At 39.1% G+C, this 24421-nt stretch overlaps 1 protein-coding gene and 1 long non-coding RNA gene across 2 annotated transcripts; one reads left to right on the forward strand and one right to left on the reverse strand.

Moving 5' to 3' along the window:
* The first annotated feature begins 3594 nt into the window (after positions 1 to 3594).
* Positions 3595 to 12649, forward strand: LOC109478429 (zinc finger protein 729-like). Its single transcript, XM_019779960.1, has 5 exons — positions 3595 to 3667; positions 4177 to 5213; positions 7606 to 7866; positions 11188 to 11242; positions 11729 to 12649. Exons 2-5 carry the CDS (start codon positions 4216 to 4218, stop codon positions 12539 to 12541), a joined length of 2127 nt encoding a protein of 708 aa, XP_019635519.1. The 5' UTR covers positions 3595 to 3667; positions 4177 to 4215; the 3' UTR covers positions 12542 to 12649.
* A 4265-nt stretch (positions 12650 to 16914) lies between these two features.
* LOC109478475 lies at positions 16915 to 18915 on the reverse strand. The gene is made up of 3 exons (XR_002140729.1): positions 18807 to 18915; positions 17672 to 17871; positions 16915 to 17075 (listed from the first exon to the last, which is right to left on the reverse strand). It is a non-coding gene; the product is annotated as an uncharacterized LOC109478475 (long non-coding RNA).
* Positions 18916 to 24421: the final 5506 nt, after the last annotated feature.

Genomic DNA, 24421 nt, shown 5'->3' on the forward strand with positions numbered 1-24421 from the left:
CTACACAACACATCATACCTAAAGAGATATTCGAACTAATCAGTAGTACCAGATCTTCATTCTGATCATTTCCAAATTACAATGGATATTCGAGAAACAGCCTGCTAATACGTGCACGAGTAAATTGTTTTTAATAGACATCTACTTCTGAAGCTCATTTCAAGGATCCTAGGTTTGGACTTAAAGTGGGGGGGGGGTACAGTTGATGCTGTTTTGTAGTTAGACAAGTCTTGCAAAAAGTGATTTTACCTTCTCTGGAGTTGTAGATGGGGTTAGGGTTACTTGCACCTGAGGCAATTGACGTCCACCAATAATTCTGAGCCTGCTGTATTGGCGTGACGCCTGAAAGAAGGAACGACCAAACTTGGTGACTTTTCCTAAAATATTGTTGGCAACAATTCTCTATCATTGGAATAAGATAATAATTCTTTGTGTTGCCATGGCAACGGGTTTCTGACAGGCATTTTTTGCTAAATTTAGTACTTTTTGTTTCAACAATAGAATTTTATGGGTTTTATGTCAAGTTACTCATGGTTTCTAATATTAATAACATCCCATATAATTTTATGTAAATTTTATCATTAAATATGCATAATTTATGCTAATTTGATGACGTCATTGGTCAAAATCCAAGATGGCGGACCATATCATTAGAAAAGGTATATACGGGTTATTTTCATTAAAATTTCATCAATACTTCCATTTCTTTTTACAAAAAAGGTTTGAATAAAGGTGTTTAGTATGTTTACAATGTATTTTAGGCTTTATCATGAAAAAAAAAACTATTTTTGAAAATTCAAGCTTGATGATCCAAGATGGCGGATATCTTAAATATGCATGACGTCATTTTATGACGTCACCGGTGTTGCTATGGGCAACATAAGACTTAGTACACACTAATATTCTGTCATAAACACTTTTGGTAAAGTTATGTTGTATACAAGGGAGGTTTTCTGGGAAAACCTATTTAGACGGTTTTGGCCAATAAAATCACATTAATGACGTCATAATGGCGTCATATTACGTCATAACGACATAAAAATTGTAGATATGATAAATTTTTACTAGTACACCATTCTCTGAAAATTTGGTGGTCATGCGACATACCGTTCGCGAGTTCTTAGGTGGGGTCAAAAGAGCCCCCCCCCGTCCCCCCATGTCAAAAAAAGCCCGGTCTAGGTAGGGTTAAAAATGTATTTTGATGTGCCCTAAATAAATTGGGTGCATAAAATATCAATCAAGTCTATTGGTAAGCGGAACGGCACCCCTTTCCATCAAAAGAGTGAAAAATTCCGACCCGCGTTTAGTACAGAAATGACAGCCCGTCGGGCTGAGGGTGTCAAATTGCTCGAAATACGGAAGGAAACTCCGTTCCGAGACCTAAAATAAGACGGCGCATGCGCAGTAAATTACGTCATCGATGACGTAATTTTGATTGATTCCAATGTTTCTAGCCGCAGCTGTCAGATTCTGAGAAAAAAAAACGCATCATTCTACTGTTTTGGGGTCCAAAAGTCCGGATATACATGTCGGGTCCTAGCTATAGGCGCCCCCTCCCCCTTTGCCCCCCCCCCGACTCTCCGTTAAGGGCAATTTTAATCGTTTCTGGACGATAAAATGTTCTCAAATGAATTAACTTTCTATGTTATTTCATGTGAGTCGACGTCTAAATTTGACTTCCGCATAAGTTCGGCCAAGTCTCTCAATTTATGGTGACTACAACAGACATTGTACAGCAAAATTCGAGTGTTTTAGGCCTATTTAAGGCAAAACTAGATTTTCTGATTTTCGGTACAGAAATAAATCGTGTACACACTGCTAGTTCTGCGCATGACGATTTGCTGGTCCCTACCCTTACAGCTCTGTTCTTTGGGCATATCAAAAAAGACCCATTTTACACAATTTTATACACATCTATAACAAATTTCAGGTCGTTTGGTTTTAATACAAGGGCATAAAAGCATTTTGTCTGGAAAGAGCAGAAAAACTTTTTTTACACAAATTCAAAGTAGTGTTTACAACAAATGTGAGTATAGTTCTTTGGACATACGTCAAAGGCACTCCTATACCAAATTTAGGTAATTTTGGTTGTAATATTAGGTCAAAGGCATCCATTTGCAGATTCTCGAATTATCCCGAATTATCATTGAATTATCATTGAATTATCATTGAATAATCAAATTCAATGAATTTGAATTATCATTGAATTATCAAATTGAATTATCATTGAATTATCATTGAATTATCAAATTCAATGACATGTGAACCCCCCACGAGGCCCATATCCAAACTTGACCTTCGTATTCTCAACGGCGACTTGCCAACTAAAAATCATAGACAACCATTTAAGGATTCCCAAGTTATCTGGAGTACAACAAAAAACGCAAACACAAAGGTCAGCTCCAGTGACGTAAAAACCCCCCACGAAGCCCATTTTTCGCCTTGACAATGCCCATCACTAAGACAACCTGCCGACTAAAAATTGTGAACCTCGAACCATGTCTTCAAACTTTATCGTGCATAATCTGCCAAAAAGTACCAAAACGATTTCATAGCCATAGTCGAAGCCAAATACCTAAAACAAGTCGTCTCTATGTTTCTATGTACAATGTATGTATTTATGTATGTATGCATGTATGTATATGTCTGATGTATGGAATACTATGTTTGTATGTATGTATGTATGCATGTATGCATGCATGTGGCATACATGCATCTGTGTATGTGTGTGGTTTAGCAAGGTAACTCAAGAAGCTTTAGAGGTATTAATATTGTCAAGAAATTTAGTATGAGGTTATGTTACCTATTAGATCAGATTTTAAGCTCGTGTGTCATGATTTTTCGGTGGCCGCCCAAAACATTAACCCTAGCAAGTCCAGAACACGAGAGATAAAAACCGACATTTCTGCTGCAGTACCAGGGAGAAACGCCAGGTGGTTTTTTTAAAAATCTAATCGTTACTTTGATAGGTCACGAACTAACCTCATACCGAATTCGGCGACAGTTTTGCTGCAGTATCAAGGAAAGCCGCCAGGGGTTCAAAATCCATAGCCTCTACCAGGCTTGAGAGCGTGGCTGGAAATAGTAGAAATTGGCCAAATAGAGAGATACAACACGCCGAGGGAGTTTAACCATCCAGTTTACAGTTTGGACCCCCCCTCCTGTTGAGGGTGGGGTTGTATATTCTTTCATACATTGCCTCTTTAACACCCCGTTCCCACCAGCGTGTTTCGCGGTCTAAGATTTCCGTGGACTCCAGTTTAAAAGAGTGACCCTGGTTGTGTTGTAGACACCGAACAATGTAACTACAATAATGTACATATTACGTAGCAAACGTACATGTACTTTACTGTACTAAGTATTAACTTGACCGAGTGCATGGGGACATCTTTATTTAGCTTTCTCATCATTGGTTCTTTGAAAAGCGTTGCACTACTAGTATTTTATGCGTTGTCTTAACTATTCTTATGCAAATCGGCATAGGAAGCATTGTTCTTTGTCCTATCTTATAATCAAGTGCAAACATACTAAACCGGTTTTACTGCCCAATCAGTTTCTTTATAAGAGAGTTGACCAATCTAATTTTATCATTCCTGACTCTGAAGACTCAACAATCGGCGTTGCCTTCAAACCATCCTGCTGTCGCTTGTTTGTGCGTTACTCTTTGGTAAGTACAGCTTATGTTGTTTTATTTCCCGTATCTCTGCAAGTACATGCCTAGTAATGCACAGGAATGCAAGTTAGCCTTGCTGTTTCTACAGCATGGGGTACATGTGAAAAGGTTGCTAGATACGCTTAACAATAAAACGTCCGAAGTTATCTGTACCGGTATAGTCGGCATAACGACCTTCGGCGTACTACACTAGCTTTGTGGGCACACGGTACGGCGGCAGCTAGTTATAAGACACCGAACAACCACACAACCGCTGCACATTTAATTGCAGGAGTTATTGGAAGCTTTCAAGCGATAATGCCGAAACTGTTCTTGGTGGCATTGAGTTCCCATCGACGATAGTTCGATAGTTGATAAATCTGAATTAACTAAGTATGTTGTTGACAGATAGACTTTAGTCTATTCTTGACTAATTTTGTGTCTCATTATTTCAGTAATATATAACGATGTTCATTTTCTAGTTGTGTTTATGGTTTATTTTTTTACAATTTTTTTTTTCACAGCCATTTCATCAATATCACCACAGACCAAACACTTGTGCCATGTCGACCAACAGCACGACGATAGAGGTGCAGTCCAACATGTCACACACGGGAAATGACACGAACAAGAAACAACAGAAATGTGAGGACTCTAACAAACAGTTCAGTGAGCTGGGTCATCTGAAGGAACACGTGAAAACTCACAGTGGTAAGAAACCGTACAGATGTGAGGAGTGTGGCAAAGGGTTCAGTCAGCTGATGGGGCTGCGGCTACATATGAAGATACACACTGGTAAAAAGCCCTACCACTGCGAAGACTGTGGCATGCAGTTCAGTTGGCTGGCACATCTGAAGAAACACGCGCTAACACACACAAGGGAGAAATCACATCGGTGCGAGGAGTGCGGCAAACAGTTCAGCCAGTCGTGTAGCCTGAGGAGTCACATGCGGACTCACACTGGTGAGAAACCGTACCGGTGTGAGGAGTGCGGCAAACAGTTCAGCCAGCTATGTGGTCTAAAACAGCATATGAAGACCCACACTGGTGAGAAACCGTACAGATGTGAGGTCTGTGGCAATCATTTTAGACACCTGTGTTCTCTGGCAAGCCACATGCGGACTCACACTGGTGAGAAACCGTACCGGTGTGAGGAGTGCGGTAAACAGTTCAGTCAGCCGAGTCATCTGAAAACTCACATGCGGACTCACACCGGTGAGAAACCCTACCGGTGTAAGGAGTGTGGCAACCAGTTCAGTCGGCTATATAATATGAAAGAACACGCGAAGACGCACAGTGGTGAGAAACCTTTCACATGTGAGGAGTGTGGAAAACATTTCAGCCAACTCCGTAGCGTGAAACAACACATGAAGACTCACACTAGTGAGAAACCGTACCGGTGTGAGGTCTGTGGAAACCACTTCAGTCAGCTGGGTAAGCTGGCAAGTCACATGCGAACACACACTGGTGAGAAACCGTACAAATGTGAACAGTGTCACAGAAGCTTCGCTCATTCAAGTAGTCTGAAGAAACATGCATGTGTGCAGACTAATTCCAGCCAGTAACCATTCCTACCAGTGTGACATTGAAAGTTTCCAGAAATGTGTGGTAACGGGTGACAAAAACAATAAGAAAAGAAGGGAAGGAAAAAGGTTTATGTGCGTTTAGACTATGTCATATGATGAACATAATGCAATTTCAGCGCATATACATGTGACGAAATATACTTAGCATTATTTCTGCATGAAATGTCAAAGAATCTTTTTGGTTGTTTATCTGTTGCGTTGTTTTAGTCAAGCAGAACATATAGTTCTTGAAGTCATTATATTTGTGATTTTGACTGATCCCTGTAAAATATCAAAACTTATTCAGTACGATCTGGTTGGATTAGGAAAAAAAAAGATGAGAATTTGATTTACCTAGTCTGACTTGCCTTGTTGTTATACGTTTTATATCAACACTTAGTCTACCTGTTGTAAAATCTGTTGTCTGGTCCTTGTATTGTAGGCATTATTCTGATAAACCATGAACACAAATAGTGTTTTTTTTAAAAGGATGGCGTAGATATTCCTGGTTCATATATTTAAGTTGGAACAACGAAAGAACTTTTTTCACACATCAATCGCATGCCCTACAAATGTGAAGTCTGTGGTAATCTTTTTTTTTGGTTGTTAATGTATCAAATCCGTTTGTTAAAGTTTTTATCTGTTGCGTTGTATTAGTCAAGCAGAACAGATAGTTCGTAAAGTTGTTTTATTTGTTATTTTGACTAATCCCTGTATAATATCAATACTTATTTAGTACGATCTGGTACGATTAGAAAAAATGAGAATGTGGTTTACCTAGAATGACTTACCGTGTCATTATACGTTTTATGTCCTGCTGGCATTCCTGGCACAATATTTTTCAATAATTTCATGTCTTAATTAGATCATAGACCCCCACATTTTTTTGCCCTGCAGTGGCATAGTTACTTCCGCATTCGTTGCGTTTCGCTGCGGTGTGATGCGTTGCACGAGAAATACCTTCAAATCGTACCTATACAGGGTGTAATATAGATGGTACTGTATGTGCCGCGCGACATATGTTGCGCACAGCAGGACAAGGGAAACACTGTACAGTAGGCATTTAATCGGTCTCGCAGGACCATGAAGAAGAATCATCGTCTTCTACATCATGTACTTATTTTTGCTTTACGCTTAAAGCGTCTGTGTTCTGATGCAAGTCTTTGTTTTTACACTACCTTTGTAAAATCTGTTGTCTGTTCCTTGTATTGTAGGCATTGTTGTAATAAACCATAAACACAAATAGTGCTTTTTTCTTTTGAAAAGGAGGGCGTAGATATCTCTGGCTGGTCCGCTGGTAGTGCTGTGTGTTTGACCTTCCCACACCCTTTCTCATAGATGCTGAGTGCTAAACAGAGAAAGAAGTGTGTATTTTTAAAGTCTTTGGTATGACCCGGCCGGGGTTTGAACTCACGACCTCCCGGTTACAAAGCGAGCATTCTACCAATTGAGCTATTGCACCGGTACATATACGAATGGGTTCAGACTAAAATTTACAACACGTTCGTTTATATCTATTGAATGTGTTGTTCATTTGTTAAGAATTTTAATGATTGTATCAGATTTTTTTTTTGCTTTATGTTCTGCTACACAGCGCTGTTGACCTCGACAGAGACTTGCGAAAAATGAAGTTGAATTTGTTTATTTAAAAGCTTGTTGCGTATCCAATCTTTAGATATTTTATGCGAGCAATATGTAAGGCATATCTAAGACAGAATTACTTGTCAGAATGCCCTTTTCATTACAATGGGGAGACAAATCAACCAAAAACAAAAAGGACAGTTACCATGCATGGACCTCTCAGAGATAGCAATAACGACTACCCCTGTGTACTGTTTCACCAATTTCAACACAACCAGGTACAATACGAGGTCTCAAATTCACACACATGATAGACCACCAGCTTTGCTGTTTCAAACAGCTAGACAGGCAATATATGAGGGAATGTACAGTCCCACCACGTCGGTCTGTCACTACGGCATTCTTTCCCATTGCTAGGGGCGTTTGAAAAAAGTATTGGGTTTCAATACGCAATTTTAGGTTAAACTTAAAACAATTTAAAATAAACAAAATAGTATTGAAGGAAAATTTCGTTGAAATAAAAAAGATGTCATTACATACATTCAATGGTAATTTCTACGTAAAATGGGTGATTTTTTCATTTCGCTAGGAAAGTTGATAATTTTCGGAGTGCCATATTTTAGCCAATCATCGTTTAAATGTTGCTACATATATTTTTCGACGACTATATAGGAATGATATAAAAGTCGTGTTGGGGATTTTTTTTAAATTTCCAACTTAAAGTATAGTTTTTGTCGACAAATAGGTGAAAAAAAATTGATTTTTTTGCCTTTTTCCACTAAATTACCCATAATTCAAAATTGAGAGCATTTTTTCAAAAATCCCACGATTGTCGGGAAAGCATTTCAGCCAACTCCGTAGCGTGAAACAACACATGAAGACTCACACTGGTGAGAAACCGTACCGGTGTGAGGTCTGTGGAAACCACTTCAGTCAGCTGGGTAATCTGGCAAGTCACATGCGAACACACACTGGTGAGAAACCGTACAAATGTGAACAGTGTCACAGAAGCTTCGCTCATTCAAGTAGTCTGAAGAAACATGCATGTGTGCAGACTAATTCCAGCCAGTAACCATTCCTACCAGTGTGACATTGAAAGTTTCCAGAAATGTGTGGTAACGGGTGACAAAAACAATAAGAAAAGAAGGGAAGGAAAAAGGTTTATATGCGTTTAGACTATGTCATATGATGAACATAATGCAATTTCAGCGCATATACATGTGACGAAATATACTTAGCATTATTTCTGCATGAAATGTCAAAGAATCTTTTTGGTTGTTTATCTGTTGCGTTGTTTTAGTCAAGCAGAACATATAGTTCTTGAAGTCATTATATTTGTGATTTTGACTAATCCCTGTAAAATATCAAAACTTATTCAGTACGATCTGGTTGGATTAGGAAAAAAAAAGATGAGAATTTGATTTACCTAGACTGACTTGCCTTGTTGTTATACGTTTTATATCAACACTTAGTCTACATGTTGTAAAATCTGTTGTCTGGTCCTTGTATTGTAGGCATTATTCTAATAAACCATGAACACAAATAGTGTTTTCTTTTGAGAAGGATTGAGTAGATATTTCTGGTTGATATATTTAAGTTGGAACAACGAAAGAACTTTTTTCACACATCAATCGCATGCCCTACAAATGTGAAGTCTGTGGTTATATTTTTTTTTGGTTGTTAATGTATCAAATCCGTTTGTTAAAGTTTTTATCTGTTGCGTTGTATTAGTCAAGCAGAACAGATAGTTCGTAAAGTTGTTTTATTTGTTATTTTGACTAATCCCTGTATAATATCAATACTTATTTAGTACGATCTGGTACGATTAGAAAAAATGAGAATGTGGTTTACCTAGAATGACTTACCGTGTCATTATACGTTTTATGTCCTGCTGGCATTCCTGGCACAATATTTTTCAATAATTTCATGTCTTAATTAGATCATAGACCCCCACATTTTTTTTGCCCTGCAGTGGCATAGTTACTTCCGCATTCGTTGCGTTTCGCTGCGGTGTGATGCGTTGCACGAGAAATACCTCCAAATCGTACCTATACAGGGTGTAATATAGATGGTACTGTATACGTATGTGCCGCGCGACATATGTTGCGCACAGCAGGACAAGGGAAACACTGTACAGTAGGCATTTAATCGGTCTCGCAGGACCATGAAGAAGAATCATCGTCTTCTACATCATGTACTTATTTTTGCTTTACGCTTAAAGCGTCTGTGTTCTGATGCAAGTCTTTGTTTTTACACTACCTTTCTAAAATCTGTTGTCTGGTCCTTGTATTGTAGGCATTGTTGTAATAAACCATAAACACAAATAGTGTGTTTTTCTTTTGAAAAGGATGGCGTAGATATCTCTGGTTGATATATTTAAGCTGGAACGAAATAATTTTTTTTCAAACACCAGTTGCATGGCAGAGTAATTTTGCCGAATGGGGGAAAGGAAAGGTCTCCCATGCTGTTATGCAGAGCGTAGGGTGGTGTCCATATCCATTTCTTTAGCCCTTGGGCGACACACAGTTGTGCAATGCACTACAGCAGGGGGCTGGTACGCTGGTAGTGCTGTGTGTTTGACCTTCCCACACCCTTTCTCATAGATGCTGAGTGCTAAACAGAGAAAGAAGTGTGTATTTTTAAAGTCTTTGGTATGACCCGGCCGGGGTTTGAACTCACGACCTCCCGGTTACAAAGCGAGCACTCTACCAATTGAGCTATTGCACCGGTACATATAGGAATGGGGTGACCTTCCCACACCCTTTCACATAGATGCTGAGTGCTAAGCAGAAAAAGAAGTGGGTATTTTTAAAGTCTTTGGTATGACCCGGCCGGGGTTTGAACTCACGACCTCCCGGTTACAAAGCGAGCACTCTACCAATTGAGCTATTGCACCGGTACATATAGGAATGGGGTGAGACTAAAATTTACAACACGTTCGTTTATATCTATTGAATGTGTTGTTCATTTGTTAAGAATTTTAATGACTGTATCAGATTTTTTTTGCTTTATGTTCTGCTACACAGCGCTTTTGACCTCGACAGTGACTTGCGAAAAATGAAGTTGAATTCATTTATTTGAAAGCTTGTTGCGTATCCGATCTTTAGATATTTCATACGAGCAATATGTAAGGCATATCTAAGACAGAATTACTTGTGAGAACGCCCTTTTTTTATTACAATGGGGAGACAAGTCAACCAAAAACAAAAAGGACAGTTACCATGGACCTCTCAGAGATAGCAATAACGACTACCCCTGTGTACTGTTTCACCAATTTCAACACAACCAGGTACAATACGAGGTCTCAAATTCACATACATAATAGACCACCAGCTTCGCTGTTTCAAACAGCTAGACAGGCAATATATGAGAGAATGTACAGTCCCACCACGTCGGTCTGTCACTACGGCATTCTTTCCCATTGCTAGGGGCGTTCGAAAAAGTATTGGGTTTCAATACGCAATTTTAGGTTAAACGTAAAGCAATTGAAAATAAACAAAATAGTATCGAAGGAAAATTTCGTTGAAATAAAAAAAAATATCGTCATTACATACATTCAAATGTAATTTCTGCGTAAAATTTGTTGTTTTTTTTATTTCGCTAGGAAAGTCGATAATTTTCGGAGTGCCATATTTTAGCCAATCATCGTTTAAATGTTGCTACATATATTGCGCAAGATCTCCAATTTGTATATTTTTCGACGACTATGTAGGAGTGATATAAAAGTTGTGTTTGGGATTTTTTTTTTAATTTCCAACTTAAAGCATAGTTTTTGTCGACAAATAGGTGAAAAAAATTGGATTTTTTTGCCTTTTTTCACTAAATTACCCATTATTCAAAATTGAGGGCATTTTTTAAGAAATCCCACGATTGTCGGAAAGCAGTTACAATCATATTGAGCCGTCAATAATGCATGTTGGACTCTCCATGACCAGGGCAGAATTTGACCACCGTGCACCCTCAAAAGAAGGCCTACGTGTCAACCTTCAAGTTCTACCATCCAGTCCCGCCATCTTCTTAAGACAACACGACTCTTGTACTCAAACAAGAAGAGCTAACTCACTCATTAACATTAGCATTGTCTTAGCTTTGTCTTATTCCTTGTTTTCCGTAGTTTTTCTGAAATTTGTCTTTGCCTCATTCATTTGTCTTAACTATTTCTATGCAAATCCATGTAGCAAGCATTGTTCTTTTTCCTATTTCAAAATCAAGTGTAAACCTACCAAACCGGTATTACTGCCCAATCAGTTTCTTTATAAGAGAGTTGACCAGTCTGATTTTATCATTCCTGACTCTGAAGACTCAAGAATCGGCGTTGCCTTCAAACCATCCTGCTGTCGCTCTTTGGTAAGTACAGCTTATGTTGTTTCGTTTCCCGTCTCTTACAAGTACGGGCATAGTGGCACACAGGAATGCAAGTCAGCCTTGTTGTTTCTACGGCAAGGTTTTTGGGTACACATGGAATGGTTACTAGTCTTACGCTTAAAAATATAACGTCCGAAGTTATCTGTACCGGTAGAGTCGGCATAACGCCCTTCGTCGTAATACACTAGCGTTGCAGGCACACGGCAAGGTGACAGCTAGCTATTATAATACACCGAACGTCCACCCAATCGTTGCACGTTCAATTGCAGGAGTTGTGGAAGCTTTCAAGAGATAATTCCCAAACTGTTCTTGGTGGCATCGATTTCCCATCGACGATAGTTCTTTGAAAATATAAGTTTTTAATACCTTATTTATTGATAAATCTTAATCAACTAAGCATGTTGTTGACAGATAGCATTTAGTCTGTTCTTAATAAACTCATATTTATTATGTGTCTCATTATTTCAGTAATGTATAACGATGTTTATTTTCTAGTTGTGTTTATGGTTTAAGCTTATTTTTACAATTTTTGTCTTATTTTTTTTCACAGCCATTTCATCGATAGCATCACAGACTACACAGTTGTGCCATGACGACCAACAGCACGACGATACAGATGCAGTCCAACATGTCACACACGGGAAATGACACGAACAAGAAACAACAGAAATGTGAGGACTCTGACAAACAGTTCAGTGAGCTGGGTCATCAGAAGGAACACGTGAGAACTTACATTGGTGAGAAACCGTACAAATGCGAGGAGTGTGGCAAAGGGTTCAGTCAACTGAAGGGACTGCGGCTACATATGAAGATACACACTGGTATCAACGCATACCGCTGTGAAGACTGTGGCAGGCAGTTCAGTTGGCTGGCACATCTGAAGAAACACGCGCTAACCCACACAAGGGAGAAGTCTTACAAGTGCAAGGAGTGCGGCAAACAGTTTGCTCATCCAGGAACTCTAAAGGAACATATGCGGAGTCACACTGGAGAGAAGCCGTACGGATGTGAGGAGTGCGGCAAACAGTTCAACCAGTCGAGTAGTCTGTGGAGTCACATGCGGACTCACACTGGCGAGAAGCCCTACCTGTGTGAGGAATGCGGTAAACAGTTCAGTCGGCTAGGTAATCTAAAGGTGCATATGACGACCCACAGTGGTGAAAAACCGTACATATGTGAGGTCTGTGGCAATCATTTTAGACATATGTGTTCTCTGGCAAGCCACATGCGGACTCACACTGCCGAGAAACCGTACCGGTGTGAAGAGTGCGGCAAGCGATTCAGTCAGCTGAGTCATCTGAAAACTCACATGCGGACTCACACCGGTGAGAAACCCTACCGCTTGGCAGTGTGGCAAACAGTTCAGTCGGCTAGATAATATGAAAGAACACGCAAAGACCCATAGAGGTGAGAAACCTTTCACATGTGCGGAGTGTGGAAAACATTTCAGCCACCTCCGTAGCGTGAAACAACACATGAAGACTCACACTGGTGAGAAACCGTACAGATGTGAGGAGTGCGGCAAACAGTTTAGTCAGCTGGGTAATCTGGCGAGCCACGTGCGGACTCACACTGGTGAGAAACCCTACAACTGTGAACTGTGCAATAGAAGCTTCACTTATCCAAGTAGTCTAAAGAGACATACATGTGTGAAGACTTGTACCAGCCAACAGCCATCCTTACCAGTGTGACATTGAATGTTACCAGATATGTTTTTCTCTCTTCAAAAAGCATACACGCGTGAAAGATTTTTCTACAATGTACAAGACGTAATTCATCATGAAATATGCTGTGACCATGTATGTACATGTATATGTACTTAGCATTACATAACATAGCGAGATGGCATGTCATAGAAATATTTCGGTTGTTAGGATATCAAACCTGTTTAAGTTTTGATCTGTTGGGTTGTATCAGTCAATCCGTACACAGTAGTTCTTAAAGTTATTGTATTTCTCATTTTGACTAGTAGCTGTATTATTACTGATTTACTAGCAGTACGATACAGTTGGATACTGTTGAATAAACTGTGCAGTAAGAACTTTGCTTACCTAAACTGACTCACTTTGTTGTTATACGTTTAATATCCACACTGTCTTCTGTTAAACCTGTTGTCTGTTCCTTGTATTGTTGTATTGCTAATAAACTACGAACGGCCGTAGACGTATGCCAAGAATGTACATAGTTTTACATGTTTTATTGTATGTCTAGCAATGAGAATATGACATATTGTCGGTATAACAATAAGTTAGACAATATGTCGAGAATGTACAATCCCACCCTCAACCCTTCGTGACCTTTCCTTGCCCCTAGACAAGACAACACCAGCTCCTGTACCTTAACAAGAAGAACTGACTCATTAGCATTGACTTTGTCTTTATTAATAGCCTTGTCTTATTTCTTGTTGCTATGGTTTGTATCAGTTACCGTGATTTAGGTTTTCTCCCTTCAAGAAGCACAAAACATATGGGAGATTCTAAGGATGTTCATCACCTCCCTGCTAAACTAAAAAGTCAAACCCCTTTCCTCGGCAATATTAGACTAAAAGTTAAGAAAACAGCAAAGCTTCAATTTTCTAGCATGTCTATTTATTCAACCCTGGCAATCATTTTAATAATAATAAGAAATGAAAGCATTTGCTTTCACCAAAAAGTTAGTTGCTGCGCATTTCTTTTACGTAGCTTTCAATAGTAGAAAATAATACGGTAGTTAAGTCACATTATTATTTCAACATTCAATTTTTAGAAACAAAACAATTGTACAAAGCGATTATATTACCTACGACACCGAAGACTAGAGACGCACTCAATACATAGAACACGCCCAACATTCATACTGTACCGTTCTACCGTCTTTCATCTACATGTGACAAATTTTCAGGCATTAATCAACAAATTTTACCACTAAAATAGATTCAGACACTAATAGATTTTTGTGGCAATTTTTTAAGACATATTTTTGTAACTAAGTTTTACAATGACTTTCATTATGATACGATATATAGTATAAAGTCTGACTTAAAGTAGAATCCATGTGAGCAATTTTGATAAAAAGTGTCAGTATTCTGACGAACATAACAATAAAATCGTTCGCAGGGTAACTATCGGAATAAAATATTTGAAAGTCAGATCACGACCTTACCGTGGGCACAACCTAACGTATTACTAGTATAACAGATAACTGTTATAAGTCGAACCTAACAGTGCATCATAATTAACAAGATTAAATTCAGCTATTTATAGCATACTAATTAACGGATTTACCAATAAGACAGCTATAGCATCATGCATTTATCAAACGCTTCCGTCTTCACGCCTTCCTATCACGTTATTAATTAAAAACCCTTGTCCTGTGGGACCAATAAATGTGTTGCGCACACAGTATAGCACAATGCATATGTACGATTTGGGGGTATTTCTGGTGCAACGCATTACACTGCAGCAAAACGCAACGAACGCGGAAGTAACTACGCCACCGCGGGGTAAAAGTCAAGGATCTATGACCTGATGAAGACCTTAAATTATTTGAAAATATTGTGTAAAATAGTTAGCAAGACAGGAGTTAAGGGACTGACAGGGCTATAATATTATGTTAATACATGTACATAGAGAATTATAGGAATTATAGGTAATATACTTTCTCCAAGCAGATCTTTTGTTGGCCACAAGAGCAAAATTAAATTCGTTCGGCAATATGCAGTTACCAAAATGTTTCCATTTGACACCTGGGGTTTGCATAAATATCGAAAAGACTGACAAAAACGCCTACATACACGCAAAAATATACTCTCCAAGCAGAATTTTGTGATTTGACTTATTTACTAATAGGCATTTTGTATCGGGCTTGCTTTTTTGTATGGTATCTTTTCTACGCCTACCCAACGGGTGCAAAAAAGACGCCCGATACAAAAGCCTAAAAACACGCCAAAAAAGCCCAAACGTCTGATTGGAGAGTACCAAAAATACGCTAAAGATATCTGCTTGGAGAGCAAGGAGGGTTGCGATAAATGCAGTTTTAACCCATGAACCTGCAGATAAAAGAACGTTCATCGTCACAGTTGCCAAAGCGCCAACGGTACTTATCGCTCCTACTCATGTAAACACAATCTTTATCCTCGCTGTTCTGTCCCCAAGCACGTTTGGCCCAGAACTTGTTTCGCTTGCTCTTCTTTATCTTGTAGGGGTCACCATTGCTCCAGGTCAACGTCCCTTCGGTCACCCTGTCACTCAGTCCGATCCACATGTCAGAGCCAGTTCGACTAGCCGCGCGCTGAGGAAAATTTGAAAACATAACTGTCAAAAGAATATGGTCATAATTTTCTTTAATAATTCCTAGGCACAGGAGTGTTGTTTTAAGTGGCTGACTTGTGGATTTGTGTATCAATACATGTATGTTTGAACAGAGAAGGTTGACAGCACGTGTATTTGTGGAGGGATTGTCAGGCAGAATGACAAGGTCAAAAGGTGGGTCACAGGAAACGGAGTGAAGCTCTCAAAATCAGCGGGAGCCAGCTTGGATAACTGGCCAATATATATGGCCATTGGGTAATTTAAGATTCCAAAGGATTACATAATTCCTAATAATTCGGTATCTATGTTTCTAATTGAATTTTCAAATTGAATTTGTAACCACAAATGATGATCTGATTTAAATATCAGCACACAAAAATTGCCCACATGCATAAAATGAAACTGTGCAACAAAACTTTTCAAACACAATTTCTTTTAATTCTAATGCCTAATATACACGCATATTGTGCTTACCTGCAGACGCTTGTACACGTGCATCTTTTTGGGGTCGATGCGAACCAGTATGGCGCCGTCCTGGACACAATGCCGTTCTGCGTCCTGGAAACTGGCCGGGGTCTCTACAAAATCGTAACAGTTTTTACCTCGGCCTGTGTATCCCGTTGGGCACCGTTCTGTGGAACAAATGAAGAAAGGCTGATAGACACTTTTTTGGTTGCCAAAAAGGACCAACATGTGTGTTGTTGTTGTTATTCTCATTATTTCAATTTACCACCACCATTCATTCAGTAAAATATGCATTTTTATTTGTTCTTGACATGCAGTTTCATGTGTCAAGACGTATAAGGTGAACGTAAGGATTTGTTTTTTTTCTTGCAATATTACCCTTAGTACTGATAAGAATAAATGATATCACGAAATGGATTTTCAAATAAAATCTTAACCCTTAAGCTGCTGGAGTTTCTGACTCAGTGCTGGGGTTTCCAGACCCCTTTCCAATAGGGGACACTACCTTTTTTTATCTTCCTTTCCTTCGCAATACCCCCAATGTGTTATAAATCAATAAAAACCTAATGATCTTTACTTTTTAGAACTGTCAAGAAAGTCTGCCTTAATGGCAGAAGTAATGATGTACAAGGGAATTAATGTAATAAAACTCCTTTTTTCAGACCTATATTATTATAGTATTCAAAACCATGTATGAAATGCTAATATCAAGGCTACAAAATGTGTGGTCCTGATAACAAGGATTACATACATGAGAGAAGATTGTACCCAGGTATGACTAAAGGTGAGTTTATGACTACAGGCTGCCCTGGGTGCTGAACTGACTATTCAGACGGCAAATATCATTCGTTAGGAAACATACTTTTACGGTGCCCATATCTGTGACCCTAACAAGTGTGTTAACAAAGATATAATTATCCAAAAAGGATGACCTGATTTAACAAAGATTTCTGCATGAAATGTTGGACAGGTTTACTGAGTGGCGTTTTGTGAAAGACTGTATATATACAAACGTTGTCGCCAGCATGTCCACAGTCCGTTGCTCCCGATGACATGACTGTAGACAGGAGCGCAGTCAACAACATAGCAGACCACCTGTGTACCGTCACACTGGCAAACTAACCCTGGCGAGTCCCGTACGGCCCACTCATCCCCATCCTACGGAATGTAGAGATTGAGTTTGGTACATAAAACATGCATCATACTGTAGGTGTGTATCAAAATAACTTTCATGGCTGGTTTAGTGGTAACGCTGTAGATGCGTCGTTTAGCTGTTTATAAGTCTGAAAGTTTGTAAGCACACAGAACTGCCGCACAGCAGAAAAGGCGAGCCAGAAAAGAGGAACTACCGGTGTCACAGCGATCTCGCCTCCCCCCCAGAGATTTCGCTCTCCAGTGGGGATGAGGTCGCTAGCGATTTCGCCCCGCCTCAGTAGACTCCTGCCCCCCCCCCCCAGCGATTTCGCTCTTCGAGTGGGGGTGAGGTCGCTAGCGGTTTCGCCCCGCCTCCGTAGATCTCGCCCCCCCTCCCGCCCCGGTAGGCCGTGTTTATGTGTTTTACAATTCATTTTATTATGTTGACTGCCCCAGGAAGATTTCAAGCACTAATGGGGATGAAAATAAAACAAACAAACAAGAACGTTTGGCAGCAATAATATATTCCTCAAATGTGCAAAGATGACTCATTTACCTCACAAAAAGGTTATTTTGTAATAAGGAATGAAGTTTAAACATGTTAAAGACATATGACTTACGTTATAATGCTGGCCTTCATAGTTACAATCATTGCCGCTGCTGCATAAGCCCTCTGGTATGCAGTTGCCGTTGTCCAGCACGTACCAGGGATAACATTCGCATCGGGGGACACAGACCGCGGCGCAGGCGAACGGACGGCCATCACATGTTTTCGGACACGCCGTCCCACAGCTGTTCCAACTACTGTCTGGAGGACATACTAGGGATACGATATATCAATTGAAGAGATTCATTTGCCACGTATAGATACAGTTACTAGAGGATTCTTTCAGCAGTGACAAGTTTTTGAAGGGTAAGGATACTAACCTTCAAATTTTCGATGACTATCAGTCCATCTTGTTCACGCAGTGGCCTAGTCTCGCGAGAACGGACCGGTCGGAAGGATGGGAGCTCCCCAAAACATACTTTACCCTTGCTCCGAAAGGAGGCAATGGGAAGTAGGGCCCAGCAGACTGATGCAAGTCTCGGGCCTAGTCTCGCATTCTCGCGAGACTAGGCCACTCCGTGAACAAGATGGACTGATAGTCATCGAAAATTTGGAGGTTAGTATCCTTACCCTTCAAAAACTTGTCACTGCTGAAAGAATCCTCTAGTAACCAAGATTTATCAAGAATATATTAGGATGGAATCCACTTTATTACCTCAATACGTCACTAAAAGAGATTATTTGAAACGGTCAACAAAATATGCCCTAGCTTTCTTTACGTTTGTAATTTTCAATAGCCTACTGGCATAAATTTGCAATAAACTTCCCATTCACATTTCCTTCCTACAAAATCATATTTCCATAGATAATGACAAATGTATTTGTATTTTGATACATGAAGAAAACAAATATTTGTATAATTACATAACGATATTAACATTGTAGATTTACATTGTATTAAATTTATTTTTTTAGAAATACTTAACATTTAGAACCGCATGTAACACTAGGTTGCAATAATTACTTTTGTAGATGTATATCTTAATTGCTTTGCGCTCGAAACTGCATTGGTATGGTAAAATCTAGCTTCAGTGCACTGCAGACCATGTAACACCAGGCTCTAATGCACAGTTAATCGGTTTTTATAGCCCTGATGAAAAAAACGTTACTATTTAAACCAACTATTTGTTGAATGTATATTTACGCACCACATGTTCCAGTAGCCTGGTTGCCCAAAGGTTCATTTGGGTCTACGACACAAGTCAGTCCGCTGGAGCATGTACCACTAATGTTCCATTGACCACCGCAGCTTTCACCTGGAATCTAATCAACAACTTCTCTTGTATTGTTTATGTGTGTCCAGGCTTGCAAAGATTCAATAAAGAGTGTGTGTGTTAGCTATAGTGCGCGGTCACATTTTAAAGCCGGGGCCCGGCCGGGTTGTTTACGTGAACGAAAAATAAACAATTTGTATTAAGAGTATACAAGTAGTGCTCATGGTTAAGTTTCTGAAACATTTTTTTTGTGTGTGTTTTGCTGTCTCATATCATAATTTTCGTTCCAAACGACTGGGTTGGGAAATGTGACCGCTCCTTTACTTGGAAATCATCATTGAGTGGCCGAGTTTGTATATATAGAAGCTATAAAAGGCAAACATATAGCCCCTGCCACACCCTAACGAACTTAGCCTCCCCAACAGTAGGGCAGGGACCAGCATAAGGACATCCCATTGGAAATATATGCTAAAACCACTAGAAACAAGCCCTTTAAAACACATTTAAAACCACTAGAAACAAGCACTTTAAAACACATTTACCTTTATCCCAGACCTCAAGTCTTTACCCTCACTGCAAAGCTAGATTTGTCAGGTGTCTTTTGGTACAAACAGTGGAAGTTCGACTCGTGCGTTTTAATGAGTTACAGCCAAAGTATTGAAAAGATACCAGGGTTTCACCCCCTGGCAAAGTGGGACAGTCCACACAGAGAACAGGTATTTAGAGGTCAATGACATGTCAAACCATGGAAAAGGTCACACTTTTTGGCCATGTTTTTAAAAATATACATTCTTCTGTCCTTCTTACAAGAAAATTGGGCCTTTCGGGGCAAAATTTACCCAGGGAAAACATTATCTAAAAAATTACTAGTAGTCCCAAAATATATCGTTCTGTGCATGCATTTGGCGATTTACTTATCCCTCCCCACTAGCTGAATCCCCCAAAACTTCCACCATCACCACCAGGTCGGCGTAAAGTCGGCCGGGCTATCTGGTGTTCGGTCAATTCCACTACATGACTCAAAATGTTTAAAGCATTCGGTGCTTGGTCGGAACGTTTGAACATGGTTCGCAAGCCAGTATTTGACTAAGTCGGCAAAACACCAGCCAACCATTCGGGTCTACATAAGAGGCGTTCTCGGGGGACAAATTTGACCTAAATTTATTTTAAATTCATTTCGATTCATATCGAAAGGTGGTCGTGACCCAAATATAATCAGACTACCCCCGGACGCCAGCTGAACCTGCACGACTGTTGTATTAGAAACAAATTTGGGGGGGGGGGGTATTTCTAGTGTTGCAAGTGTAGATAGTAGCACATGGTGAAAATGATGGATCTACAATTTTCATAGCTCAATAGATAGCATTGGCTAAAGTTCAAAATTCTTAAACTCACTTTAGCACAGACGTCACAGCAGCCACACGCATCCTTGGTGACGTCACCCTGACAGCTCGGCAGGGGAGGGCAGGTGTACGTACCACATGGTAAACACGACAGAGCTGCGAGCCTGGGGCGGTGTAAATTACGTAATGTCTCGACGTCTCTGAATTCAATCAGACGTTGTGTGAGGGGTAAAAGTGTGTGTGTTTGTGTAAATGTGTTTGTGTGTGTATGTTTATGTGTATTGTGTGTGTGTGTGTTTGTGTGTTTTTGTGTGTTTGTGTGTGTGTGTGTTGTGTGTGTGTGTGTGTGTGTGTGTGTGTGTGTATTTGTGTGTATGTGTGTGTGTGTAGCCGAATGCGTTTGTGTTGGCGTGTGGATATGTTTTGTGGTATCGGTGCTTCCACATGACTGGAGTCATCGTTATTCTAGATCAATAGCTACTGTGCCGATAAGCGTGTAGCTCGAGGGGCTATAATTATATGTACTCGAGGTTTTCAAGTAATTTCAACCCCAATTTGGGGCACTGAAAGGGTGTTCCGTCTAAACCTATCCGTACTGAACCTGTAAAAAAAATCTGTGACATGATCCTGTGAAATGTAGTAAATTTTGTTCAAATTTTGGAATGGTAACGGTTACGAGTATTTCATAACGATTCTAATCTGTTTTTCACGATCTACTTTATTCAATGTTCTCATGTAACACATGTATATATCTAATATGTAATTTGTAGGTTACTTGTATAAATGATGTCTCACAGTAGTCTTTTACTTATATGTACATGTATGTTACAATTTTTTCTTTGTTATACTGATGATTTACTGTGTTTTTCTTGGCCCCATTGAACATGACTTCGACAAAATTGAATTGGCCACCCACCTGTAAAATTGAATAAATGAATAGGAAAATCTGTGAATTTCATTGACTCACCCTTTTACCGTCCCCAATAGGACAACAAGTATGACTTTTATCTTCCCCATGGTTCAAGTGCAACACTTTCCAAAGGTGGAAGGAACCTGGAATAAAGGCACAAGGACATTCTAAATCATCAATAAAGACAGGTTAATTACCATGGCAGTCTCAGTGAGCCACTAAACCTCATAAGAATGCTTGGGTGTACGTGGAATGGTTACTAATTGACTGAAAAATGTTCTTGTCAAGTAAGAAAACTAGTCTCTGTGTTGTAAATACAGACAGCGTCTCATTTGTCACAGAGAAAATAAAAACAAAGGTTAAAAAGCATTTGAATTTAGCCAAAGGGGGGATAATTGGCCTTGTGGAGTTTTTGGTCACTGTAGAGTTAGTTTATTCACCTACACCTTCGACGGGAGAAATCAACCTCCCCACGGACTGACTTGTATGGCCAATGATTCTCTCCTGTTTGGTCGATTTCTACAATTCATACCACCATAGGAAGGCATGGAAAGTAGAGGCTAATGTCTAATTACAAACTTACGCAAGTAAACTGGAGAAAAGCTAGACCAAATGAAGCTGTGATTCAAATTATTGATACTGTGTGTAGCGACTGTGTGTAGCGACTGTGAAATATTACCTGCAGTATTGATGCCTATTGCTTTTACTGTACAACATTTCATAATCAAATCCAAAATTTCAGATATGGCGCCCTGTAATAATATTGTAAACATTGTAGTAATCTATTGTAACAACAACAAAACTATACATGTAGCTTGGTGTCATTAATGGCATGTTCCACTGCTTAGCAATGATATTTTCATCCCATACCATGCTTCCACTTACTACTGTGCTAAAGCTCACCAGATTCCGGAGAAGAGAAACGGTGTTCTTTGCTTTAAAGTCCCGGTCTAATGCACGTAGCTTGCTTTCAGCTGTCTTGTTGTATACTCAGTCGCCTGTCAGAATGACGTGGCAACTTTGACTGGCGTCACAAACCGGTCTCACCATATGGGCACTAATGTTTGTAATCTGTTTCTCGTCAAAAATCACTCAAGCTTACAGTCAGGCAGGTTGAAGGTCATTTGGACTTTTAAAAAGATATTGTTTGGCTAAATCTGTAGCTAATACACTAGCATAGACGTCTAATCACACTAAATGTTACCCATGGAAAGAATATTGCATTTGTGGTTTTCTGTCCGATCCTAGCAAACGCCGGTGATCCTTAGCTATAGCCCCTACCAATCACCGGGTACAAAACCAATATCAGATAGTAAAGGACTTATAGGCATGCCAATAAGTGCATAAGTAAGGGCCTGGAGGACGTTCCCCCGTCCTCCAGAGGACGTGATAACGCATTGCTATCCTCTCGAGAGGATGTCGGCCACGTGATTGTACCGCGTACTGTGAAACCAGGCACCGATCGACTGGACGCGTTGGTGTTTGCGGCCGGAAAGAGTAGACATTGGCTAATTAAACCACGGTGGTAAAATCTGGGCTGCAAAGTTCCCGCATTTAATAGAATCAGAACTGTGTTCGATCGTGTTCGATCTGGGCAATTCGAATGTTCGATCTGGGCAATTCGAATCGAACCCGCGTTCAATTTCGGGGTCACCTGTGGTCATTTGCAATAAAGCGGCAAAACAAGCCCATCTGCCTGAGTGCCTTGCAACAGATAAAAAAACAACACTTTTCTATGGATACAAACAGTTGCCAGGACAGTACATATCCGCTATCATTTTTGTGGACATGTAACATCTAGCGAAGCTACTGTCGTATCCTTGGGTGACCTTGAATACTGTAATGATTCTTTTAACATGTATGAATAACACAATGCACACTTTCGGGCGATATGACATGTCTGCAAAACTCGTTCAAACCTGGAAGCATGGAGAAACTGAAATAAAATAACTAGAAACAAGAAAAGAGAATCCCTTCTTTCCAATCCTATATTCAACCTGGCACTTTAAACGTTGTAAGTAACATTGTTTTTCCTTGTTAAACTGTATTTGTAGGATCACTTCTTCAGTTAACATCTCAGAATTTGAAAAAAAACAAGAACAGATCCTATTTTATAACTGAAACTTCAAACATAATAAGCACTTAGGGTCACGACAGCAATTGAGAAGTTGGTCTCCATAGTTCCAACAATTCCTCGGGGCTCACAAATCTTGGCTAAGTTTTTTATTGCCTCACCCTGTTATTTCAATGGAGTTACAAACATCTTGTTACGATTACTGACTTAAAATTAGTTTTTAGTAAATGACAAAGACAGTCGTTTCCTTTTTCTATTTAATACAAGTTTTCAAAGTTTAGAGAATTACAATGTTTTACTTGACAAACGAAAAAAAAATCCTGAAAAGTGACATCTTGTGCCTTGGAAAATGTGGACATAAGATTATAACATCCATCTCTATCACTTATTTCACTTTACCAATATTCCTGTGCAGATTTATTTGCTCCAATTGTTACTCTTAAATTTTCCAACTTCCATTGTTACTTCAAGTACTATTCATTTTTCTTGTAAGTTGCCATACATAACATTTCACTTGTAATGTTGTGATACATAACATTTTAATTGTAATGTTGTAATACATAACATTTTAATTGTAATGTTGTAATACATAACATTTCACTTGTAATGTTGTGATACATAACATTTTAATTGTAATGTTGTGATACATAACATTTTAATTGTAATGTTGTAATACATAACATTTCACTTGTAATGTTGTGATACAAAACATTTCACTTGTAATGTTGTGATACATAACATTTCACTTGTAATGTTGTGATACATAACATTTTAATTGTAATGTTGTGATACATAACATTTTAATTGTAATGTTGTAATACATAACATTTCACTTGTAATGTTGTGATACATAACATTTTAATTGTAATGATGTAATACATAACATTTCACTTGTAATGTTGTGATACATAACATTTCACTTGTAATGTTGTGATACATAACATTTTAATTGTAATTTTGTAATACATAACATTTCACTTGTAATGTTGTGATACATAACATTTCACTTGTAATGTTGTGATACATAACATTTTAATTGTAATGTTGTAATACATAACATTTCACTTGTAATGTTGTGATACATAACATTTTAATTGTAATGTTGTAATACATAACATTTCACTTGTAATGTTGTGATACATAACATTTCACTTGTAATGTTGTGATACATAACATTTTAATTGTAATGTTGTAATACATAACATTTCACTTGTAATGTTGT

The sequence above is a fragment of the Branchiostoma belcheri genome, unplaced genomic scaffold, assembly GCF_001625305.1.
Source record: "Branchiostoma belcheri isolate BF01 breed outbred unplaced genomic scaffold, Haploidv18h27 scaffold44, whole genome shotgun sequence".
Taxonomy (NCBI): domain Eukaryota; kingdom Metazoa; phylum Chordata; class Leptocardii; order Amphioxiformes; family Branchiostomatidae; genus Branchiostoma; species Branchiostoma belcheri.